Here is a 21,748-nt window from a genome sequence, read left to right as displayed (position 1 = left end):
GCCGGCACCCTCGCCCCGCGCGGCTGTACTTTGAACCCGCGCGTGGGCGGGGCGCGGGGCGAGGCGGGGGGGCCGGGCTCCCGCCGCGTGACGTCACCGGCCGGGGGCTCGCTAGGCAACCCGAGGAGGCGTCTCCTTCGGATCCCGGAGTTTCGTGAAGCTCTCCCGGCGGAGGCCACGGCCTCCACCCTGCTTAATCCCCCGCGGCGCGGGCCCCGGCAGCCAGGGAAGGAGCAGGTTTCCCCCGAGTCCGTAATCACACGCCCGGGGCCCGGGCTAGCCCTGGGGGCGCGCCGGGGAGGCGGAGCTCTCCAGGGCGGGGGACAGCCCGCTGCCGCACCTGCGTCCCTGGCCACACCCCACTGCGTGGCGGTGCTGCAGGTGAGCCCGGTAAGTGCTCAAGGTGGCGTGGAAACAGAACTGTGCCTTCCCCGCCTCCCCTGGGGGGCTTTCTGATGTCTAAGACCCTGGGGTATCCAAAAATTGCATCCAGCCTGAAGTCCCCCTGTTAAAAGTGATTTTTGAAACAGTGTAGCGCCTGACAAGCCGCAGAAGGAAGCAGAATTTATTAACGGATTTGGGGAGTGTTTAGTAAGTCAGCTGTGTGGTGCATACTAGACTATTCTAGGAATACACATGCTCATAACCATAGGTAAAAGGGGTTACACCGAAACCTCAGCTAAGGTTTACATGGCCCTAAAAACGCCCCACATAAAAACTGGTGGTAAATCGCCCTCATTGCTACCTCCTCAATTCTAGAGGTTCCAGAATCCCAGCGTCAGAGATGAGAGCTCACTTCTTTCAGAAGTTTACCCAGAACCACAGAGGAGAAAAGTGGGAGCGGAGATGGAAGCTCACCAGGTAATGAAGGACCTTGTCAGTCAGGGAGGGCCCGTTTCTGGATGTGTCCAAGTGAGTAGATTGCAAACTTGTATGGTTCTTGGTGGGGCACCTTGAAAACCGTTTCTCCAGAAAATATCATAAGTATTGCATGTTCAGTGCAGTTGTTAGGGGGAAAGGATGTCCTGAGCAAACTCCATACAGGCTTTGTGGAATCCACCCCCACAACATGGGAACTACAAATCCCATGATCACCAAAGGGAAGGTTGTGAGGACCTGAGGGCAGTTAAGCCACTAGGCTCTCCTCTGAATATTTAACTGGCCATTGGCCAGGGGTTGCCCTCTTGGCCCTGTGGCATGGTCAGGTTTTTTTTTTTTTTTTTTTTAAAGATTTATTTATTTATTTATTTATACAAGCACTGGGTACAGTCAGAAGCACGGAAGGGTGAGAGGATTCACCAGAGCCAGAGTGGGGAACAGAACAAGCAGACTGACGAAATACACTGCTGAGGGGAGCAGCAGGTGGCAGGAGAGGTCTGCGCGCCATGTGGGACCCTCGCGGGTGGCCAGGGATCAAGCGGGCGCTGCAGAGGCTGCGGGCAGCTTCGCAGTCCAGCACTCAACCGCTGCGCCACCAGGGGAGGCCCTGCACGGTCAGTTTTTTGCCAGCTCTGGGGTGGTCATTGGGTTTTCAGGTCAGCAGAACAGGTAGGATCCTTTTATGAACTTATCTCCCTCTTTTTCTCCCTGAGTTATTCATTTCTGCATTTCCCCTTCCCTTGTAAATAAACCTTTTATCAACCCTTTGTGTATGTCTGCAGTTTAGCATTCATAAGTCCCCTTTAAGGGTGCGGGTGAGGACCCACAGTATATCGGGCTTGCACTGTAACACCATCCTCTAGAAAGGCTATTACTATGATCATCTTTCCTTCTCCAACAACATAAACTCTGTCTTGTAGTATGTGTGCCCCTGGAGCAACTCCTGGAAGCAGAATCTCCTCACTACACTAAGGGTAAGAGTAGAAAGAACAGTGGGCCCAGAACATCTGGTTCCAGTCCTGGTGCTGCAACTTACTGTGAGCTCTGTGACCTTGGACTCCTTGCTTGCCTTTGTTTCCTCCTGGGCCTTCATGTGCCCCTTTAGAGCAGCCCTTAATCTTTGGGGACTGAATGGAGAACAAGATCACCCAGCCCTTATTTGAAGAGAGAAAAGTCACCCTGAGTTTCTTTTGTAAGACAGATAGGTGGGTAGGTGAGACAGAACTGCGTGTGAGATACTGTTTCTCCCCAGCTGCATTAGCTAATATGCTGTGCTCCAGCGTGCAACCTCCCAAGGAGAGGAGGGGGGAGGTTCAGATTTAAAGAGAAGGCAAAGCCAGGAAAACCTTGCTCAGACCTCACATAAACTACAGCCAATGAAACTGCCCGCCCCCCCAGGCTTTCACAAAGCACTAGCCACAACCCCATGGACTCCCTCTCCTGTTCACTCCAGAAAACCCAGCTGCATCTCTAGGCGTCTGACTCACCCCAGATGAAGTTAGCAAACCACCTCCCTGCTGGCATTGTCTTCACCCCTGCATAGCACTTACTGTGTTGCATTGTAATTTATTTTAAATGGGCCTGTCACTCCCACTACACATTGAGATCCTCAGAGTGCTTCTATTCTCCTGCACTTAACACAGCACCACCCAGAATCTAGGATCCACAGGCTCAAGCAGAAAAGGAGAACACTGTACAGGCAGTGCTCAACCTCTCCCCTAAGGCGCTCGATGGGTGTGTCTACAAGTAGAAGCAGAGCCTGGGCTTCCACGGTGGTGGCCCTGCCAGGCCCACAGGATACTTTGGCTACCACCCAAGATTTCCAAATCCCAGAAGGGGAGGAGGATACCTAAAGCAGGGGCCAGGGTCACACATGAGTCAAAGGGTAGAATCACTTTTCCCCTAGTCCTAGTCACCTGAGAGAAAGAAAGGCTTATCCAGTCAAATCATTTGTTTTTACCATGTAAATTTCTCAGTTTTGTGGCTGGTTGGGGAATCACCATTAGCAGGCTGCTTTTTTAAGTGTACTAAAATGATGAAAAAATACATGTATGTACATGTAAAGAATTTGACAGCTTTTACAAGTGTGCCGATATGAAATTTGCTGAGCATGTGAAAAAGCTTAAGGAAAATTAGGAGAAAAAAGTTGGGGAGTGGGAGACACTGATTCTGCAAATTTGCACTGAAGAAGTGCCCCTCACCTACTGTGTCAGAGCCTAAATAAGCTAATTTTAGACACATTTCAACTGGGTGTGGCTTGGTTACTTGGTATCCCAGGACACAGTAAGTTGGAGGTAGCAAATTAGATAAGAGTTGGAAGCAGACGCCCTGACGCATCAAGAAGTGACAGCTGGCAGCTGACCATGAGCGAAGAGGCTGGACAACCTATAAAAAGCAGATGTAGAAACGCAACAAGAATTCTGTGCAGGTGCCAGCACCCCCAGATGACGTGCAGAGTGCAAGCTTGATGTTTGTAAAGATGACCCTGCATTAGGGAGAAAGGTTAGCTCAGATAGGGCATTTTTTCTCCCCTAAGAATGTATATGACACTCTGGAGAATATGTGTGACTTGCCACTAAAATAACTTTTAAAAAGAGAGAGAAGCTATGCTGGCACTGGAACATACAGAAGCATCAGTTTTCTGAGCCACTCTCCCAGGGACGGTGTATTAGTCTGAGGTCGGCTAAATTGGGCATCACTGAATTTTTAAATATCAACTTTTTAAAATGTATGTTGACATTTGGTTGGCGTTTTCAACATGGTGTCACTGAGCAAGAACAAGAAATCAATCTTAAGACAACCACCCAACTCCTTTCTACAAGCATATTTTTAAAGTACATGGTACACATGTTGTATAGCATAAATCTCATCTTAACCACAGGAAATATGGGATAACTCTTGTGTGAATCCCCTATATCTGTGAACAAACGGAATTTACCCTGGACTTTAGCATGAAGTTGTATTTCCACTCAAACTTGCAGAAAGCAACATCTCTATGTGTAATCACTTAACTATATTGATCAAAGGTCCAATAGATTAAGAATTTTTTTGAATAAAAAACATGAGATTACTCTCTAAAGTCAAATATTATCACAGTGGTACAGCCACTGGCATTACCATAGCTTTCATTCATTCATAAAGGTTCTGTTCATTTCTGTCTTATATAAAAGGTCTTAGTCTGGCCAGCCACATTTTCCCAAGATCTAAATTGGCCTTTGCCCTGCCATGGAGAGGGTCAGAATTGACCTGTGACACAAAAACAGGCTGAGGCTGCTTTCAAGTACTTAGGAACAAATCGCAGTAGAGGGCAGTAACCAAAGTTATGGCCTAAAGGGTCAGTACAGAAGTAAATGAAAAAGAATTTTCAAAATACTAGGCACTGAAACTCCAGTTATACTTAAAAATAGCTATTAAAACATCGTGTAAAGTGTCTTAACGATGCGCTTAGCTCTCTGGGGAGAAAAGGCCATTTAGCACTTCAAAATAAAGTTTGCGGAGATGTCCATGTAAGAAAATTATGTAGTATAGTATATGTAATATAATAGTGTAATACATGTAGTATACTATTGACTCAAGATTCATAATTGACTTAAATGGAAAAATCACAAATACAACATAGCATTTTGGCCAGAAGTTCACCAATGCATGTATAGAATCCTCCTTAGCAAATTATAGTGACTCAAATCATAATTAACTCATTAAGGTGAAATAATGACCAAGTAACATTTTCCAGATGCAGCAGAGTGTATTAGTTTGCAATCAGGCTGTACTATTTTTCTCATTACCATATTAGTATATAGGTATTTGAACGAAAATAACTGGCCTATAAAATCTGATCCAAGCCTAGGGTTTTCATTTTACTATACCAAAATCATACACCTGCTAAAACGCTTTCTTATCATCAGATTTACTTTCAGTATTTTTAGTTATGAACCTAATTTACTGTAATATGGCATTAAAATTTAACTCAAAATATTTTCTATGCTATTTCTCCTGTAAATATTCTAACAACATAGAATTTTTCTGACGCTTACTAAATTGCAACACTCAAAAATCTTAACTACCTCTCTAGTACTAATTTAGTTCCTTACTTCCTGTGGCTTATTCATGATGCTTCATGAGTGCTGCCCAATCAAATTGTTTACGTGGTTCAGTATCTGCAGTGGGACGTAGCAGCTCACCAACTGTGAGACACAATCAATTTGGCCCTTAGTGCTGGCTCCGGGAAGCTGTGTGACCTTGGGGAGATATTTGATATCTCTGGGCTTCATTTCCCTTGTATTATATAAAAGGTAGGGGGCTGGCTCAGCTGATCTCTGAGGTTCCTTCTGGCTCCACATTCCCCTGAACTGACTTGCAGTTCGGTTGTCATAAAGTCAGCAGAGGGAGCACTTTTTCTACATGTCATAAAATTGTTGACTGTCATTTCAAAACCATTCAAAGATCAAGGGTTTGGCAAAGAACATGATTGAAACCAAAAGCTGAAGCTCCCCACACACTTATTATCAAATCACAAAATTGATTATAAATTTGAGAAAAGTCTAGATAGAATTATTTCTGTTCCTTGAGTTCCATGAAAAAGTCATCCCCTATAGGATTATTTTTAAGGTTAAGAAGCTAACATATACTGAGAACTTCAGCACACTTAAGTGGCAATTTATACAGGACCCAGTGGGAAAGAAACACCAGACCATCCCACAGAGATTATATGGTATCAAAGATGAAAAGTGCACGGGATTGCTAGGGTTTTCTTTTGCACTTTTCATTAAGATACAGAGCAGGCAGGATACAAGCAAGGAGACCCAGCCAGAGCCTGCAGGCTTGCAAGCCACTGAAACTGCGTAGGATCAACCCAAGGACAAGTGAAACTGTACATCTGAGCCCCTTGAGTGGCTGTGATTCCCCATATAGTCAGAAATCTTAAATGAATTGAACATCAATTATCCTGTCTGTTTAATTATTAGACAATCTCATAATGTATATTAAAGTTTTTATTCCTTAGTAAGAATGTTTAAATCACAAAATAGGGTGGCAATATTTAGATCATAGATTTTATGGAGTGCTGAAAATACTAGAATATAAAGATAATTTCTACTTTAAATCTTCACATACTAAACTTTTCTCAACCAGCTGGTTTCTTGCAGACAGTATTTATTTATTTTTTTTAATAATTTAAGACAGCATAAGCTTGTACCAAGCATAAGCATTGTAACAAAAGTGCAACTTTTCAGCAAATCCTCCCCCAAAGATATTTTAACTCAAAATATCATTAGCACATATTTTCTCCCTACAAAAATAGCATGTCAGACATCATTAATTGGATGTATTAACAACTATGTACATAAAAGCCACCTTGTCGGCTAAGAGTTTAACGTTGTTTAAACACAGCGTTTAGGCAAACAGCAGCAACAGCAGCAGCAAATGCACCAAACTGACTAAAAGACCCAGCTATTTTTTTCACTCATAGACTGTTGTGTCTCACCCCTTACATAACATTCAAGTGAGATTTCTCACAGTGCTACCTTGGCAACAAACTAAAAATATCTAGACAAGGTCTTGGTTTAAGCCTTATTTAAAAAGCTTTCTTTGTGATTATCCGTATCTGGTTTGGTCTCCAGAAAATACATAGACTTGGAGATAGGAAGGCCTGACAGGTCTGCATTCCACCTCTTTTCAGGATTTCCAATCAAAACTGACCAGTTCAATGCTCTCCTCCACTTTTGTGATTTAACAGCAAGTAGGATAAATCAGTTTGGACTTGTTTCCTTGTTTAAGTTCAGTGCACATTCCTTTTTTCTTTGAACAACAAAATTATAAAAACTTGGGACCACGATGGATTAAATAATGACAGGGTGAGTACAGATGCACTTTTTATATATGGATGTATGCGTGAAATTAAGATGAGTCAAGTGATTCCTGGTCAATTTCTCAGTAAAGTGCTAGCAGATGTCCTAAGAATGACTCTGGCCTCCTAATCCATCTCCTTCCCTGACTTTAATTCTGAGGAGGGCCCAACTCCGTGGCTTTTTTAAACAAGTGCAAGTTACTAAGGGATGCCACTCAAACCACTTCCGAATAGGTTGCAACGTTAACGACTGCATCCCCCTTCTTTTGAACGCCTCTTGAAAAGGTGACCGTGAGAAAATACTGAAGCGTCAATTCAGTTCCAAAAAGATCCTCCTCCCCTTGGTGGACAGCCTCCCGAAGCAGGCGGGCGGGCGGGCGGGCTGACAGGCGGGCCAGGCCCGCTCTGCGCCCCAGGCAGGTGACCTCTCCCTTGCGGTTCCGGCGGACTCCGCAGCAGCCTGTCCTCCCGGGGCTCCAGGAGCTCACCCACCGGGCTCGCCCCCTGGCTTTCTCGAAGATCACATGTTCGCTATTTTCAAAGAGAATGGAACTGGGCCTACAGGCCGGCAAGACTTGGGGGCTGGGGAGGGGGAGGGGGCGAGGGGGCGTTCTTTAAAGAAAACAGCCTGGAGAGCTACCGTGGAGGTTCTTTTACAGCAGGTGGGGTTGGAGCGGGGGGGGGGGTGTCAGCGTGTGCGGGGGGCAGGGGGAGAGGGGTGAGCAGAACAGGGACGCCAGATGCGCACACACCACCTGTGTTTGTGTTGTTTCGTAAAAAGCCGGCCGTGCATCTGGTACGCTTCCTCCCTTGGAAACGCGAGGGGCGTCGGCGCTCACGAACGGGGGTCTCCGCGGGAACCCTCGAGGGCAGGGCCAGGACTCAGGGGCTCTGCGCGCCCGGCGGCGAGGGGTCTTCCTGAGCGGCGCCCTCCGGCTTCCCGGGCTCGCGGGCGCCGGCGAAGGGCAGGCGGGCGCGGCCGGCCGGGTGCGCGGGGAGCCGCGGCCCCGGGGGCGCCCCCTCGTGCGCTCGCAGCGCAGCGGCGGCCGCCTTCTCGGGCGGGGGCGACAGCACCGAGGACAAGCAGGGGAAGGCGGCGGCGGCCGCGGGCAGGCCGGGGTACAGCAGCGGGAAGGGGGCGGCGGCCGCGGGGTACAGGTACTTCTCCAGGCCGCTCTTGTCCAGGAAGGGCTGCACGTAGGCGGCGGCGGCCGAGGGCGAGAGGAAGTAGAAGGGAAGGCACAGGGGGGCGGCGGCCGCGGGCGGCGCGAAGGGCGCGCCCCCGCCTCCGCCGAAGGCCACCAGCGAGCTGAGCAGGGCGGCGTCGGGTCTCAGCAGCGCGGCCGCCGCCACCGGGTCGGGCCCCAGCAGCGCGGCCGCCGCCGCCGCGCCGCCCCCGGGCCGCCCCCGCCCGCGCCCGCGCCGCCGCCGCGGGGGTCGAGCTTCAGCCTCTTGGGGGCCGGCGAGTCCTCCCCGGGGGGCTCCTGCTTGATGGCCACGCGGCTCGCGCCCGCGTCCGGCCGGGCCTCGGCCTCGCCCCCGTAGCCGCTGTCGGTGTCCGTGTCGTGCTCGGCGGCCGGCTCGGCGCTGGGCTGAGTCCGCTGGATGACCGGCACGCAGTGCGCCAGCGGCTCCAGCTTGGGCCCCGCGCGCTCCAGCCCCGCGGCGGCCGCGGAGCCGGCGGGGGCGGCGGGCGCGGGCGCGCCGGTGCCTTTGCTCAGCGTGACCTGTTGAGTCAGCAGCGGGGGGGCGGGCAGGAACTGGGCGGCCACGGCGTGCAAGTGGCCGATCAGCTGGACACAGCGCGGCTCCCTGGGCGTCCAGCTCTCAAAGCGGGAGAGGTATTGCAAGACTTCTTTGGCGCAGGTTTGAAATCCCGAGTGGAAAGCGTCCAAGTCGGACTGAATGGGCGACTTCAGAGCTCGCTCCCCTAGGATGGGGAGGGGGGCGGGGGGGCAGAGGAGCGGAGGCAAGAAGCAAAATACCGACGTGAACACATCTGCCTGTCACGTGGGCCCTGCACCGACTACGGGGACCTCGCCTCTGCCGCGGCGCTCAGTGATATCATCCACCGGTTGCCTGGCGAGGGCAGGGGGAGGCGGGCGCGGGGAGCAGGGGGGCGCTCGGCTCCCGGCTGAGGAACCCGGGGACGAGGCGCGTGCAGCCGCCACTTTAAATAAAAATCGGATTCCTCCGGGCGCCGCCAAAAGCCTCCAGGATGCTGCGGGCCATGGGCGCTCTCCAAGGAAGGGGAAGGATCGGCAATCTCACCAGCGCGAGCGCGCCCCGGGCCCGCGGAGGGCGGGGGGGGGAGGGGAGGAGCCCCCACGCGGCCGCGGGGGGGCGAGGGGGGGCTGCCCGGGTTCCTCGAGGGTGGGTCGGCCTCCCTGATCGGACTTACCATTCTGTAAAGCAATTATCTTCTGATGCTGCTGCTCGGTTAAGGCTGTTAAAGCTTTCAAGTGTTTCAAAGTTAATTCCAAGACTACGGCTTTCTCCAGATGCCCCAGAGTCTGCAACGGTGCGAAAAAGAACGGGGCACTTGATTACTTAAAAGCACACACTGGGCTCGGCGGGCTATCCGCGAGCACAGCAGCTCGAGCCGGCACGCGGAAAGGACTGGTCCTATAGGCTTCCGGAGCCTTCCCCAGACAGGCTATTCAGGATGCCTGGTCTTGGAAACACCTACTCTTGAGTTTGGGGGGGAACTCCAGACTCCAGCCCAACTTGGGAAGAATCTGCTATTTACATTTATTCTTAAATCTCTGGGAGTAGTACCAGGTGATTAACATGCCCTTGGAGAGCAGCAAAGAATGAAAATGTGCATCTTACTGTCAACTTCAGATGTTCAGGCAGTAAATCTTTCAGCTGAGCGATGCACTCATTAATTCGGTCTCTTCTCTTCTTTTCTATTAATCTGTGCGGTAATTTGTAGGTATCCTTAATACGCGAGAGTCATGGGAGAGAGAAAACAATAAGCTGAACATTCATTTACCGGCTAGAACAACACCCCCCGCCGCTCCCAAAGACATACTATGCGATACATTATGCCCAAGAAATCTTTTTCCTCTGGGTTCTTCCGAAATGCAATTTAAATTCAGGTATGATGTTTAATCTCCCCCTGAGAGTATCCAGCAAACCACTTAAAATTCACAGTTGGGGAAGCTCAGGGGCTGGAATATATTTGCGGGCAGAGCTCCGCTGTGAAATCAATAGCCCCAATTAACTATCCAGGCAGGTTATGGGGAACATCGGAAACTTACACTTACCTTGCTATCGTCTCGCTTCATGCTCCTTTTGGGCTTACACATATACAAAGAGGAATAGTCCAGTCTGCAAAACAGAAATCACCATCAGGCACCCATTCGGGGAGGGGCTCTGCCCTCGCCCGCTCCATACCACTTTCTGGAGAAGCAGCAGCATTAAAAAAAAAAAAAAAAATCAAACTGAAGCCGAGACTGATACTGGCAAGGGTGCGTGCACCTTACCCTATAAAATCTCTATGTTCCAGTAACTGTCTCTCTTGCAAGTGAGGAATTCCTTCGTCCATGTTCCACCGCTGTCCGTTTCCTCTGTTTCGATTTTTGGGGGCTCTGTCCTAGAATCTGTGGGACCGTAGCCTTGAGAGCTCTTGGGGGGGAATCTCTGCGTCTCCAGTCTCTCTCTCTCTCCCTCTCCCTCTTCAGTGCAGTGTTCAAAGTGTGAAGCAGTTGGTCCCCCTCCCACCGCGCCCGCTCGCCGCCCGCTCGCACACGCACACACACGCACGCACACTCGGCCGGCCCCGCTGCGCCGGGAGTTCGCTCTCACTCCGGGCAGTGTTTGGCCACAGGGCACGCGCGTCCCCGGCCAGACCAGCACCAGCTCACGTGCGGAACGTACCATCCGCGGTCCAGCCCGGAGGGGGGCGGGGGAGGAGGGGCCGGGCCGGGCCGGGAGGGGGCGCGGGCGCGGGGGCGGCGCGCGGCGGGCGGGCGGGCGGGGACACCTGATCGGGGCCACCGGAAAGGAAAAACAACTCGGGCCAAGAGCTTCGTCTTCCCGGAGCGGCGCGGCCAGCCGCGGTGGGGGAGGGGCGCCGGGGTGCGGGGCGGCCGGGGGTTCCTCGGCCTGGAAATGCGCCTCCCTGGCTTCGCCGGCGCGTCATTACGGTGCAGGAACGTGAACGTGGCTTTATTTTTTTTTCCCCTTTTTTCTTTCTTTTCTTTTTCTTTTTTTTTTTTTCCTGCTTTTCCACCGACCGTGCAGTTGGTTTGGACCAGAGAAAGCGAATTCGCGGTGGGTAAACTTCAGTCCCGTAGGAAAATCTGGAGACTTGTTTGCTCCCCGCTCAGTGGCCTGGGGTGGGGCGGGGCGGGGGACCCTTCGGCCCCGCTGGGAGGTTGCCCCGAAAAGGGGCCACTTGGAATGCGCTCCCCGAAGGGCTGAAGAGAAATGACTATGTAGTCACTGGGTCAGAATGTCGCAATCCAAATGTCTTTCGGCGACACGGCGTCCCTGGGCCACCCAAACTTCCAGCAGCAGCCGGAATTGCGGTGCCACTAATCACAGCAGCAGATGACGACGTTCGGGGCCTCTGGTGCTCCCGGAGGATCGCGCCGGGGAGGGCGGGGGCGGCGCGGGGCGCACGAGAGGGGCCGCCGCGGAGAGGCAATGCCGCACCGCCGCCGCCAGCCTCGCTCCGCCGCCCCCCGCGCCTCGGGCGGCGCTGCGTGCGCCCCCGCCCCCCGCACCCCCCCCCCCCGGCGATAAGCGGCGCGGGGAGTGCGCAGAGCCCACGTTTACTACCGCTGGCACCTCCGAAGCCTCCCTCCTCAATCCGGGCGCAGACGGTACCAGCACAGGGCCAGCAACGTGATCCGACCTGCCGCGGCTGCCACATCACCGCGCGGGGAGCCCGTGCGCGCGCGCGCTCGCCCTGCAGCCTGGGCGCACGGCGCGGGGAAGCGCTGGCCAGCCCTGCCCGGCCACCTTGCCCGGCGCCGGCCCCGGAGCGTGACTCACAGCCAGTGGGAGCTCCCGGAGGTGCCCGGGCGGCGCCTCGCCCCCGGCGCCGCCGACAGACAGGGCCCTCCGAGGCCCGGGGCAAGGCAGGTCCCGGGTCTCCCGCCCTGCTGCCCCGCCGCTCGCGGCAGCCCGGGAGGGGCTGGAGAGGACGCACAGTGATCTGGCTACAGAGAAGCGGCTAGAGAAGGGTCCTTCCTTTCTGTGCCAGGAGTAAGAACCACATTCTCCCGAGTCATCCCCGAGACACCCCTGCATGCCCGCGGCTGCTGAGCCAGGGGGAGCAGCACAGCCAAGGCGCGGGCACGGGAGCGGCAGGGACTGGGGCGACCGCTACGTGTCCCCCTGCCCGTCCTCGGGGCGCGGGTGCGGGGCACGGATCTGGGTCGCGAGAAGCGGCGGCGGGGAGGTCACGTGCCTGCAGGAGTCGCGTCTCCCCCACCCCCAACCCCCCCCCCCTGCCGCCGCGGGAGCCGCCGGGGCCGGGGCCGGGGCGCGCGCCGCAGTCTCCCGTGTCCTGGGCGGAGACGCGCGCGTCTGGCTTCGTGACTCCGGCGGCGGCCCCAGCTCACCCCAGCGTGGGGACACGCTCCCCGACAGTCCGCCTGGACCCTGAGAAGGCCTTTTAAGGTCGCTCGGCTTCCTCAAATAGGGTGAATTTTTTTTTTTTTTTTGGGCACCAAACAATTTAATAATGAATTCTTAACCCGTCTTTTTTTTTTTTTTTATGTTGATTTTATTTGAAAACTCCATCCAATCTCTCTAGCTTCCAGGTGACTGGACGACCATTGTCTTTGGTGGGGAGGGCAATTCGGAGCCCTACATGCGGCATATCCCCGCAGTATGTTAGGTGTTTGTCCTTTTGTTCCTAGTTGACCAAAAGGGGGGAAGAGGGATTCCGTAAAGGCGAAGATTTTTTTTTTTTTTTAAATTACAGCACCGCCTTCCCTTATAGGTTGCTGATTATGTGGAACAGGCTGAGGGTGTAGATAATATTGGCTCCAGAGTTATATTTTCTGCTGAACACGATGGCGAGAGGATTTTCCAAAAATGAAATCGAGACGGACTCCTTGCATCTTGGCCTCACGGGACACAAGGCAGACATCTGGTCAGGCAAACCTCGGGGAGACCAAGTCAGAGGCAGACTCCACAGCTCACTGACTGAGGAGGAAAGGCGATCAAGGACGGCTGCTTGCGGCTGTAAAAGCCCCATCCCTTAAAGAGATAGAGCCTGTGACTGCACATGAAGTCTTCCTATTATTATCCTTTTTATTTCCTCTACACCCCCCCACCCCGTCTCTCCTGTCCCGTTTCCCCACGTCTGCGTACATTTTTGTTTCCTTTCCCACAGCTTGCTTTTTCTGGTACCTGGCTCAAGCTGTCAATGCAGTCTTTTCTCATGTTTTGGTCTCTGACTGTAATTCTTTGATTTCTCCCTCTGCTGGCTTTTCTTCTGTACCCACCTTTTGACGCTTCTGTCCCTTTTCCTCTTCTTTTCCTTGTGTTCTTTTCTACCTTTCTCCCCATTACATGTCTGCTTCTGCTCTCTCCTTGTGGTTTTTTTTCTTTATTTGCGTTTTTGTCTTTTTTTTTTTTTCCCCCTTCATCTTTCACCTGGAGGACTCTCCTTGCATATCTGTGCCTCTTAAACCTGAGTTCTTAAACTCTTGCCTTCTGGAGTAGGGGCTTAGTTTAATGCCTCCAAAGGTCCTTTTTCTCCAAGGAGGCTACAACAATCACTGCCAACTATGTCACCACTGCAGTGAGAGTGATGAGGGCAGCATGCACCATGCTAAGGACTTTTCTGGACTTCACTTATTCAGCCACAATCCCCTGAGGTCGAAACTGTTACTGTCCCCATTCTACAGATGAGCAAAAAGCTAGGTGTCTAGGGAAATTATAAAATGAGTTCTTGGATTAAAGCATAGTGTACTCCAGAGTCAGTTCTTAACTATGGCTCTCCGATCTATCAACAGCATCTGAATGGTAACAGGCTGTTTAAGCAGTGTTTTAAGCACTTACCAGTGTGAATGTGTCCACTTTTTTCAATGTGTACTTTTTTCAATGTGTAAGAGAGATGGGGAAGGGAGAAATGTTGACAGTGCTGCTGATGGTAACAAAAGATACGGATATGGAGCAAGAAGGGGACAGGCTTTGATCCCTGCGTGATTCAAATGCAGTTTATTCATTTGCATCTAAACATCCCAATTAATTGCTATCATTTCTTACAGATGGACAGATGGAAGTATAGTTTAGAAAAGGCTAATGGTGACCAGCTGCTCACCATTTTCCTGGAACAGACTAAGCCAAACTCTAATGCGGAGGCTTCAGGTTAGTAATAGGAAGAGTTCACCTGTGGTGAGTTTAGAAAGGGAAAAAATTCCCCTGTCTGACAAAGGAACAGAAGACTAGAATGCCCTCTTTGGGGATGTTTAAAAATAGGTTGAGTCTTATCTCTTTAGGAAGGTTTAATGCTGCCCTTCTGAAAGCCAAGGAGATGCAAGATGAGCTCAAAGCCTTTTTGAGCCTATAATTAAAGAATTTGGTGATGCCTTTCTTTCAATTAAAAAGACCTATCTTTCTCCTTTTAATAGGTGAGGGAGAAGCTGCTTTTCTTGAGTTGAGCAGGGAAATCACTACCTATGGAGACGAATGAAAGGGAGGCACTGTGTGCCCCAGTTCCCACCGCCCATCACCACCCTCCTAAGGGTTGAAGCTCTGCACTTATTAGAGTCACCTTCAGACTTCAGAAGGTCTTATCATGTTCACTTGCAAAATCTTGGATTTCCAGCATAAACAGAACTCTCTAGAGAGGATTAACATTTCCAGAGAAAAGAACGGTTATCTGCCTCTTTTGGGATCTGTGGGCCCTACTACTATGCTGGAGAGGTGACTGGGGTGTGTAGGGACCTGAAGGCAGGGGGTCTCATTCAAGCTAACCGTGCACCTCAAATGGCCTCAAACTTCCAGATCTACCCAGATGTGTGGGTCCTCCTAGTCTGCTGTGAAGAGGCCTCCTCGGGGTCAGATGCCTAGTGGAAAAGAATTTATAGTCACTTTAGAGCCACTTACATCAGAAAGAGGAAGGTACCCTCATTAGGTTGAGCTCATAAGAATCCAAAAGAAAAAGTTGAGGGTCAATGGTAAAATCAAGGTGGTGGGAGTGGAGTGGCGGGAGGGTCTCTTGGGTGGAATAAGTGATCAGGGGCTCATATGAAAGCTCCTCCACCTGGGCCATCCCCTTCTCTTGGCATGCACATCGCTCTCAGGGGAGAAAGGCCAGTGTTGCCAGACTGGCCATCTGACATCACAGAAGGGAACAGAGGAGGGAGGAAAACCCCATGCTACTCCCCAGAAGCCAAGTATGACTTTAAAATATTGATAAAGCTATTTGCTGAAGGGACCAGATTTAAGATCTCAAAATAGAAGGCTGGGTTTTCCAGTTACTTACTCAGCAAATTAGTGGAAACAAGAACACGGGCCCCTATTGAGTTTGTAAAAGAACTTAAGTCTTTCTGTAGACTGCCAGTTAATGTATCCTAGAGGTTGTCAACATACACGTGAATCCATTTGCCATGTAGGTGACACTGTTCAAGTGTACACACTTAATAGTTTTTGCATTGTGCCAAGGAGCAGGTCATATTAAGTAATGGAAATGAAATTTATCACTACTGAAATCGCATGTATGTGCGTGCTTATCGCAAATGCTCATGCTTTTCTCCCACCTGCCCTCTCCTGCTCATCCGTCAGGTGCCATCTGACCATCACTTTCTCCAGGAAACCTTCCCTGCCTGCCCAGACCAGGGCCATGTCCTGCTGTAAACCTCTGGGACCTGTCATTCTCTTCTATGACGCCTGCTCTGTTTGAAAGACTTAGGTATTTCATGTCTGTGTACCTGCTTGCGTGGCAACCCCATGAGGACAGAGGTCTGAGTCGCTGACTGCTGAGTCCCCGCTGCCCATGACTGGGTTGAGCATGGACCAGACCCACAGATATTATTCTGAGTGGCTCCTGGAGATGTCCCACGAACTCATGTAGGAAGCAAAGTCCTGCTCAGGGGAGAATCTTGAACAACAATTCATAACCTAGCAGTGCGGGATCCTCATGCCTGTCAGAGCAAGGACATCATGTTAGTTTCACCCCTGCCCCACCCTCCTGCTGGGACTTCTGTATATCTGCATGGCTTCTCTGGAAGGACGCAGCCTCCTGCTCTTGAGGTGCTGCATTTCATTCTTGGCCTTGCCAGGCATGTGAAGTTTAGGACATAGGTAGCTTGAAGTGCTCCTGAGAAAGCAAGAGACCCAGGGGCCTGGCAGGGTCTTTAGGAAAGTGGGAGGCAATTCTGCTGGGAGGTCAGGCCTCTTCCCCTGGACTGGCTGTTTGTGTCTTGCAGAATGGACATGTTCTGTGTCCAGAAGGCAGTTAACTGTGCCAGAGCTCTCCTTAACATCCTGGGTTAAGTTGGAGTTTCTCAGTCACAGAATTGGTCTTCCTCTCACCATGAGCCTGGGCAAGGCAGAGAGAGCCAGGGGCTGGAGCTCATCCAGCTGCAATCTCCAGGTGTTCCAGGGACCATGGGCTGCGGAGGTGACATCCAGGCCAAAGTGGGGAGGGGGGTGCAGTTCTGCCTGCCAAGCTGTTTATAGGTCTGCTGTGCTGAGTGGATCTTAGGAGGGGGTCCTGGGGCTGGGCCAAAGAGCTTGGTTACCAGGAGTGCAGAAAGAAACAAGCCCTGAGCCAGGATGTAGGAGTCAAGCCTCAGACAGTGAAACAAAGTAGGAGAGCTGAGAGCCAGCAAAGGCATCCATCAGAATGCCAGGCTGGGAGGCATAGAGGAGACTGGAGTGAGGGGTCAGCGCAGACAATGGTGAACTGGAAAAAGACATGGGGGCAGGGTCCAGATGTGGATGGGACTGGGATACAACTGCTGAGGAGGGCTTGCTTTTGGGGTGTCAGCCACACTCCCCAAAGACTGGATATAGGAGACCCTCCCCCTCAAACGAACTTTGCATTGCCTCATGGCACTTCTGCTTGCAAAAACACAGAGTTCCCATTTCCCTACTTATGTATTCAGACAGACAGTTTGATTTTCCTGATCATGAGGCTGCAAGGTAGAACTGGACTTAGAGCACCCGGCCCCAGGAGCAAGCCCGCAGCAGGACTGGATCTGAGTTCACACATGCCCAGCTGCCTCTCCCTGTCCAGGTGATCCAGAGGAAAACACTCTCCATCTATCAGGATTTGCGATAGCTAATGATTTTTCTGGAAACTATTTCTTTTATTGTGTTTTAGAAGTTCTGCTTCAGATAATCTGAGGTAATAACATTGACATATTACATATGCTTTCCTATTATTTCAGGCTACTGCTAATGGTGATAGAGTGATGCAGGCTCTGGCCTTAAGATAGGGAGACTGGGGTTCAAATACTACTTTTCCCTGACTAGCTGTTGTGCAGGGAGAGCAGAGGTCTGAGTGAGTATGCTCAGGCTAGCCACCATGGCTGAGGACACCTATGGCATAGAAGGTGAGCAGAAAATAGTAGCTATTGTGCCCCCGCCCCCATTTAGGTACCCAGCTACAATTTACAGATATCACAGGATATGGTTTAAAGACAACTGATGAATTACATAGCCTATTTCATGTTCAAAGGACCTGTTGCTTTCAATTATCCTTTTCTTTATAGGTTTTTTTTTTTTAAGATTTTATTTATTTTTGCATAGAAAAACTGGGTTATAGGCCAGAGATGCGGGGAGTGAGAGGGTTCACCAGAGACAGAATGGGGAGCAGAACAGGCAGATCTACTGAAATAAGCTGCTGAGGGGAGCAGCAGGCGAAACAGGAGAGGTCTGCTGTGCCATGTGGGTTTTCTCTGGCCAGGTATCGAACTTAGGCTGTCATGGTGATAGCGCCAAGGCTTAACCCCTAAGCCACCAGAGAGGTCCTCAATCACCTTTTTCTTTACTAATAGGTGAATAATAATCTGCAGAGGATCAAACCTGTCAGTGCAGTTTTCCACTAACAAGATACATTTTTATTTCCTATGATAGTAGGAAATAAGCTGTACTGCCCACCACCCTGTGCTTTTGAGTCCTACTCTTCAGACAGCTCCTCTGAGAGGTCACAGGTTCCATACTTGTGCCCAAGTGGGGAAACTGCTTCCTGTTCATGCTTTGTCCTAGGTTCAAGCATTGGTCAGGTCTTCAGCTGAATAAAGGTGCAAACTTTGCTGGCTGGCCAGGGCAGCTACACTTCTTCATGCCATCTTTCTAATAATCATAACAAACTCTTTGTGTTCTCATGTTTTACAAATATTGACTCATGTAATTGCTCCACAACCCCCTGAGACAATGCTATTAGAAAGGAGACAGTGAGGTGCAATATGAAGTCGTGTCCATGTGGCACAACTAGTGCAGGGAGGAGCTCAGTTCCCAAGCAAGAGTCTAATCCCCACACAGCCTATACTGAACATCTAAATATATCCAAAAAGGCAATTGTAGGTGGTTTCTTTTCTCCTGAAAAAGAAACTCAATTTCTTTTAGCTGTTCAACTTTACAAAATAGGGTAAACTCTGATCAGTCAGTTACAGAGCATCTTCTATGCAGAAGGTACTTTCTAGGTCAGTGCTGGTCCAACAAAACTCTCTGTGATGATGGAAATGGTCTATCATCTGTGCTGTCCAATACGGTTGCCACTAGCCACAGGCAGTTATTGAAGACTGAAAATGTGCTTAACTAAGATATTGAAATTTTTAATTAGTTGAAATTTAACTAAGTTAGGTTAAACATCCACTTGTGAGTAGCTACCAGATCCATAGTGAAAGTCTAGATGTTTAATCAGGTCCAAATACTGACTGTTCTGCAGATAATTATATTAAGAAAGCCAAGATAGTTTCTTTTTTTTTTTTTAATAGAGGCATGTTTTTATTTATTTGTTTGTTTGTTTTTTGTTTATACATGCACTGGGTACAGTCAGAAGCGCGGCAGGGTGAGAGAATTCACCAGAGCCAGAGCGGGGAGCAGAGCAGGCAGAAGGACTGAAGTACACTGCTGAGGGGAGCAGTGGGCGGCAGGAGAGGTCTGCGCGCCATGCGGGACCCTCCTCCGGTGGCCGGGGAGCAGCCGGGGATCGAACCGGCACCGCAGAGGCTGCGGGCAGCTTCGCAATCCAGCGCTCAACCGCTGCGCCACCAGGGAGGCCCCAAGATAGTTTCTTAGCCTGAGTTTGTTTTTTATTTTCTAAGCATCTATGATGCTCAGTGTCTGTGTAGCAAGTAACAAATATTAATTATCAAGCATAAATTCAGGCATATGAGGAGAAACTAGAGCCATCAGCTTCTCTGTGGTTTATAAACATAAAGCATAGATAGAGCATTTTAATTTTTCTGGAACTGAATGGAATATATTACCAACATTTAAAAATACTGACCATGAATTTGTTATGAGATGAGTATTGTAGTCACTTTCCATAAATAGATAGCAATATAATAATTTTAATACTGAACATAATATCATCTCTATTAGGTTTAGATATAAACAGTGGTGATAAAAGTTTTTAAACAGTCCTCTGGGTAGAATGTGTGTGTTTATCATATACTATATTATATAGGATATGCAGTAAGGCATACACTTACACATCATAATAAAATGTACATTATTTCTATGAATTTTGTATAGCTAATTAATTCTTACTGAATGCTATTGTAGCATTTTAGCTCTTGCCAGCCTCTGGTTGCAATTGATTCACAAGTATAATTCCAACATGAATGTTGGTTTATATTTTTGTTTATGGCACAGAGTAATGTAATAGTGAAACATGGCATTTGTTAGAACCTAATTCATTTATCAATGATGTGAGCAACTTCTTTACTAAATCAGGTAATAATTTTCACATTTTAGAAAAAGCATTTCCTCAACTCTATGGGCAGTTCACATTATAATGACTATAAGAATGATGCACTTTTAAGTCCATCTGCATGATTAATATTTTCTCAAGTCAAAAAATTGACAAAATAATACATCAAGCCCTAGCTTGTAGTATGCCAGTTCCCATGGTATAAATATTTCTACCACAGTCAATTTCAAGCTACCAGTACATTATCACCGAATGTCGAGTTGGGAAACCTCAGGTACATAGATTATAGTAAAATACAATTAAATTATTAGGAAGTGATGAATTTTAGGTATTTATTGTACTTTGCACTTGATATAATTTATTTCATTATATACTATTGTATTAGCTTTTGTATTAAAAGTACTTAATGTAACTTATTTAGCTATAAGTTTATATAACAATTTTTCATAACGGTTAGTCTCAGAATTAGTTCTGTGTTCATCAACAATTTATCAAGTGCCCATTAAGGGCAGCCCTCAGTGCTGGGGTTAGAAATGTGAAGAAGACCTGTCAATATTTGTGCTTTCCGGGATGTGTCCTTTTTCTCTATGGATGAGCCTACCTAGATCATCTATGTACTAATGACTCCCAGATAACACTTCCACCTCTGTTTTCAGTGTCAAGTTCCAGACTCATAGATCCATTTTCCTACTTGATGGCTGCCTTCCTTGGGTGTCTTATAGTTGTCTTAGACTTGACAGGGCCATTCCAGCCTGATGCAGCCCTTGTCCACCTTCTACCTCAAATCTATCCACTCTGCCTATTCTTCATCCTTCTCAGTCACTGACACTATCATATACCAGTCAAGTGATGCCCAGATCTAGGACTCATCCTTGGGTCTGCTCTTTCTCTACTTTCTACTTCCAGTCTGTTGGGAAGTTTTGTTTTCTTTGATACCAAGCTATTTCCTGAATCTGGACCATCTTGACTACCTTCATGGATATCATCCTCCTCAAATCCATGCTCTCATTGGGACCATGGAGACTCCTATTTGGTCTTCTAGCCTCTACTTTTCCCTCTTCTAGACCTCACACACAGTATGAAGAATAACCCAGGTCATCACTCTGTTGTTTATCTCTCACATCTTTCCAATAACTATATAATTAGAATAAAGGTCAAATTTCTTTCTATATCTGTGGTAGGCAGAACAACAGCTCCCTAAAGATGTCCACATCCTAACCTCCACAACCTGTGCTTAAAGATTTCCTTATGGCAAAAGGAATCCTGAAGATGTGAGTAGGTTAAGGACCTTGAGCTGGGAAGACCTGATGATGTAATCAGACCCAGTGTAATCACCCAAGTCTTTAAAAGGGCAAGAAGTGCAAAGAGAGTTAGAGGAAGATCCAATCTTGCTTGTTTTGAAGAAGGAGGAAGGGGGACCAGAACCAACAAATGGGCAGCCATTAGCCTCAGAAGCTGGAAAAGGCAAAGCCCTGGATTCTTCTCTAATACCTCCAGAAAGTAATGGCATCAGCAAACACATGAATCTCAGCCAGATTTCTAACTTCCATAACTGTGCTGTTTGAGCTGCTAAATTTGCAACAAATTGTTACAGCAGCAATAACAAAGCAATACAATAGCCTCTAAGACCCTCCAAGATCTGCTCCCCAACTTCATCTGTCATTGGCCCCAGGGATTCACTGTGCTCTAGCCATCCACACTTTCATTTTGGCTGTGTAACTTTTTTAGGATTTTAGTACCAAGCTATTCCTTTGCCTTTATCTTTCTTGCTCAGATCTTCACACAGCTGGCTAGCCATCATTTGGATTTCTGAAAACTCCTCAAAAAAAACCCACCACCCCTGAGTCACTTTTTAATTGGTATTTTTATTTCCTAAATATCTCCTATCAAGATCTGAACTTGTTGCAATCAACCGCTCCCAACCAGGCATGCACCATTGAAATAAAAACTCCATGAAGTTAGGGACCTAGTCTACCACGTTCACCTATTAAATAATGAGTATTTGCCGAAAAAAATTAATGAGAACTTGGTACCTCACCTCAGGAGACACACACAGTGGGAGAGAATACAACTGAAGCAGTAGTTACAGAACAACATCATGAACATTATGAAGGGAACCAAGGGGTGTTATGGGCACCCACAAGGAAACCACTTCAATGGGCTTTCCA

The 21,748-nt window shown here is 49.1% G+C and overlaps 2 protein-coding genes across 2 annotated transcripts in view; one reads left to right on the top strand and one right to left on the bottom strand.

Annotated features, from left to right (window-relative positions):
* Positions 1–739: 739 nt before the first annotated feature.
* SSPN (sarcospan) overlaps positions 740–21,748 on the top strand; it is a 114,862-nt gene continuing 93,853 nt past the window's right edge. The window contains exon 1 of the mRNA XM_054696344.1: positions 740–861. Within this exon, the coding sequence (XP_054552319.1) occupies positions 847–861 (15 nt within the window). The 5' untranslated portion in view covers positions 740–846. The remainder of the gene's footprint in view (positions 862–21,748) is intronic.
* Positions 7,412–10,567, bottom strand: BHLHE41 (basic helix-loop-helix family member e41). The gene is given in 6 exon segments (XM_037515270.2): positions 7,412–8,125; positions 8,128–8,654; positions 9,126–9,237; positions 9,557–9,664; positions 9,994–10,057; positions 10,213–10,567. Coding segments are annotated over 6 exon segments (1,392 nt in total). The 5' UTR covers positions 10,275–10,567; the 3' UTR covers positions 7,412–7,606.

Source organism: Talpa occidentalis, unplaced genomic scaffold (genome assembly GCF_014898055.3).
Source record: "Talpa occidentalis isolate TD23 unplaced genomic scaffold, MPIMG_talOcc4v2.1 talOcc4.16, whole genome shotgun sequence".
In the NCBI taxonomy this organism is placed as follows: Eukaryota; Metazoa; Chordata; class Mammalia; order Eulipotyphla; family Talpidae; genus Talpa; species Talpa occidentalis.
Note: the sequence above shows the minus strand (reverse complement) of the source record. Positions and strands in the feature narration are given on the sequence as shown.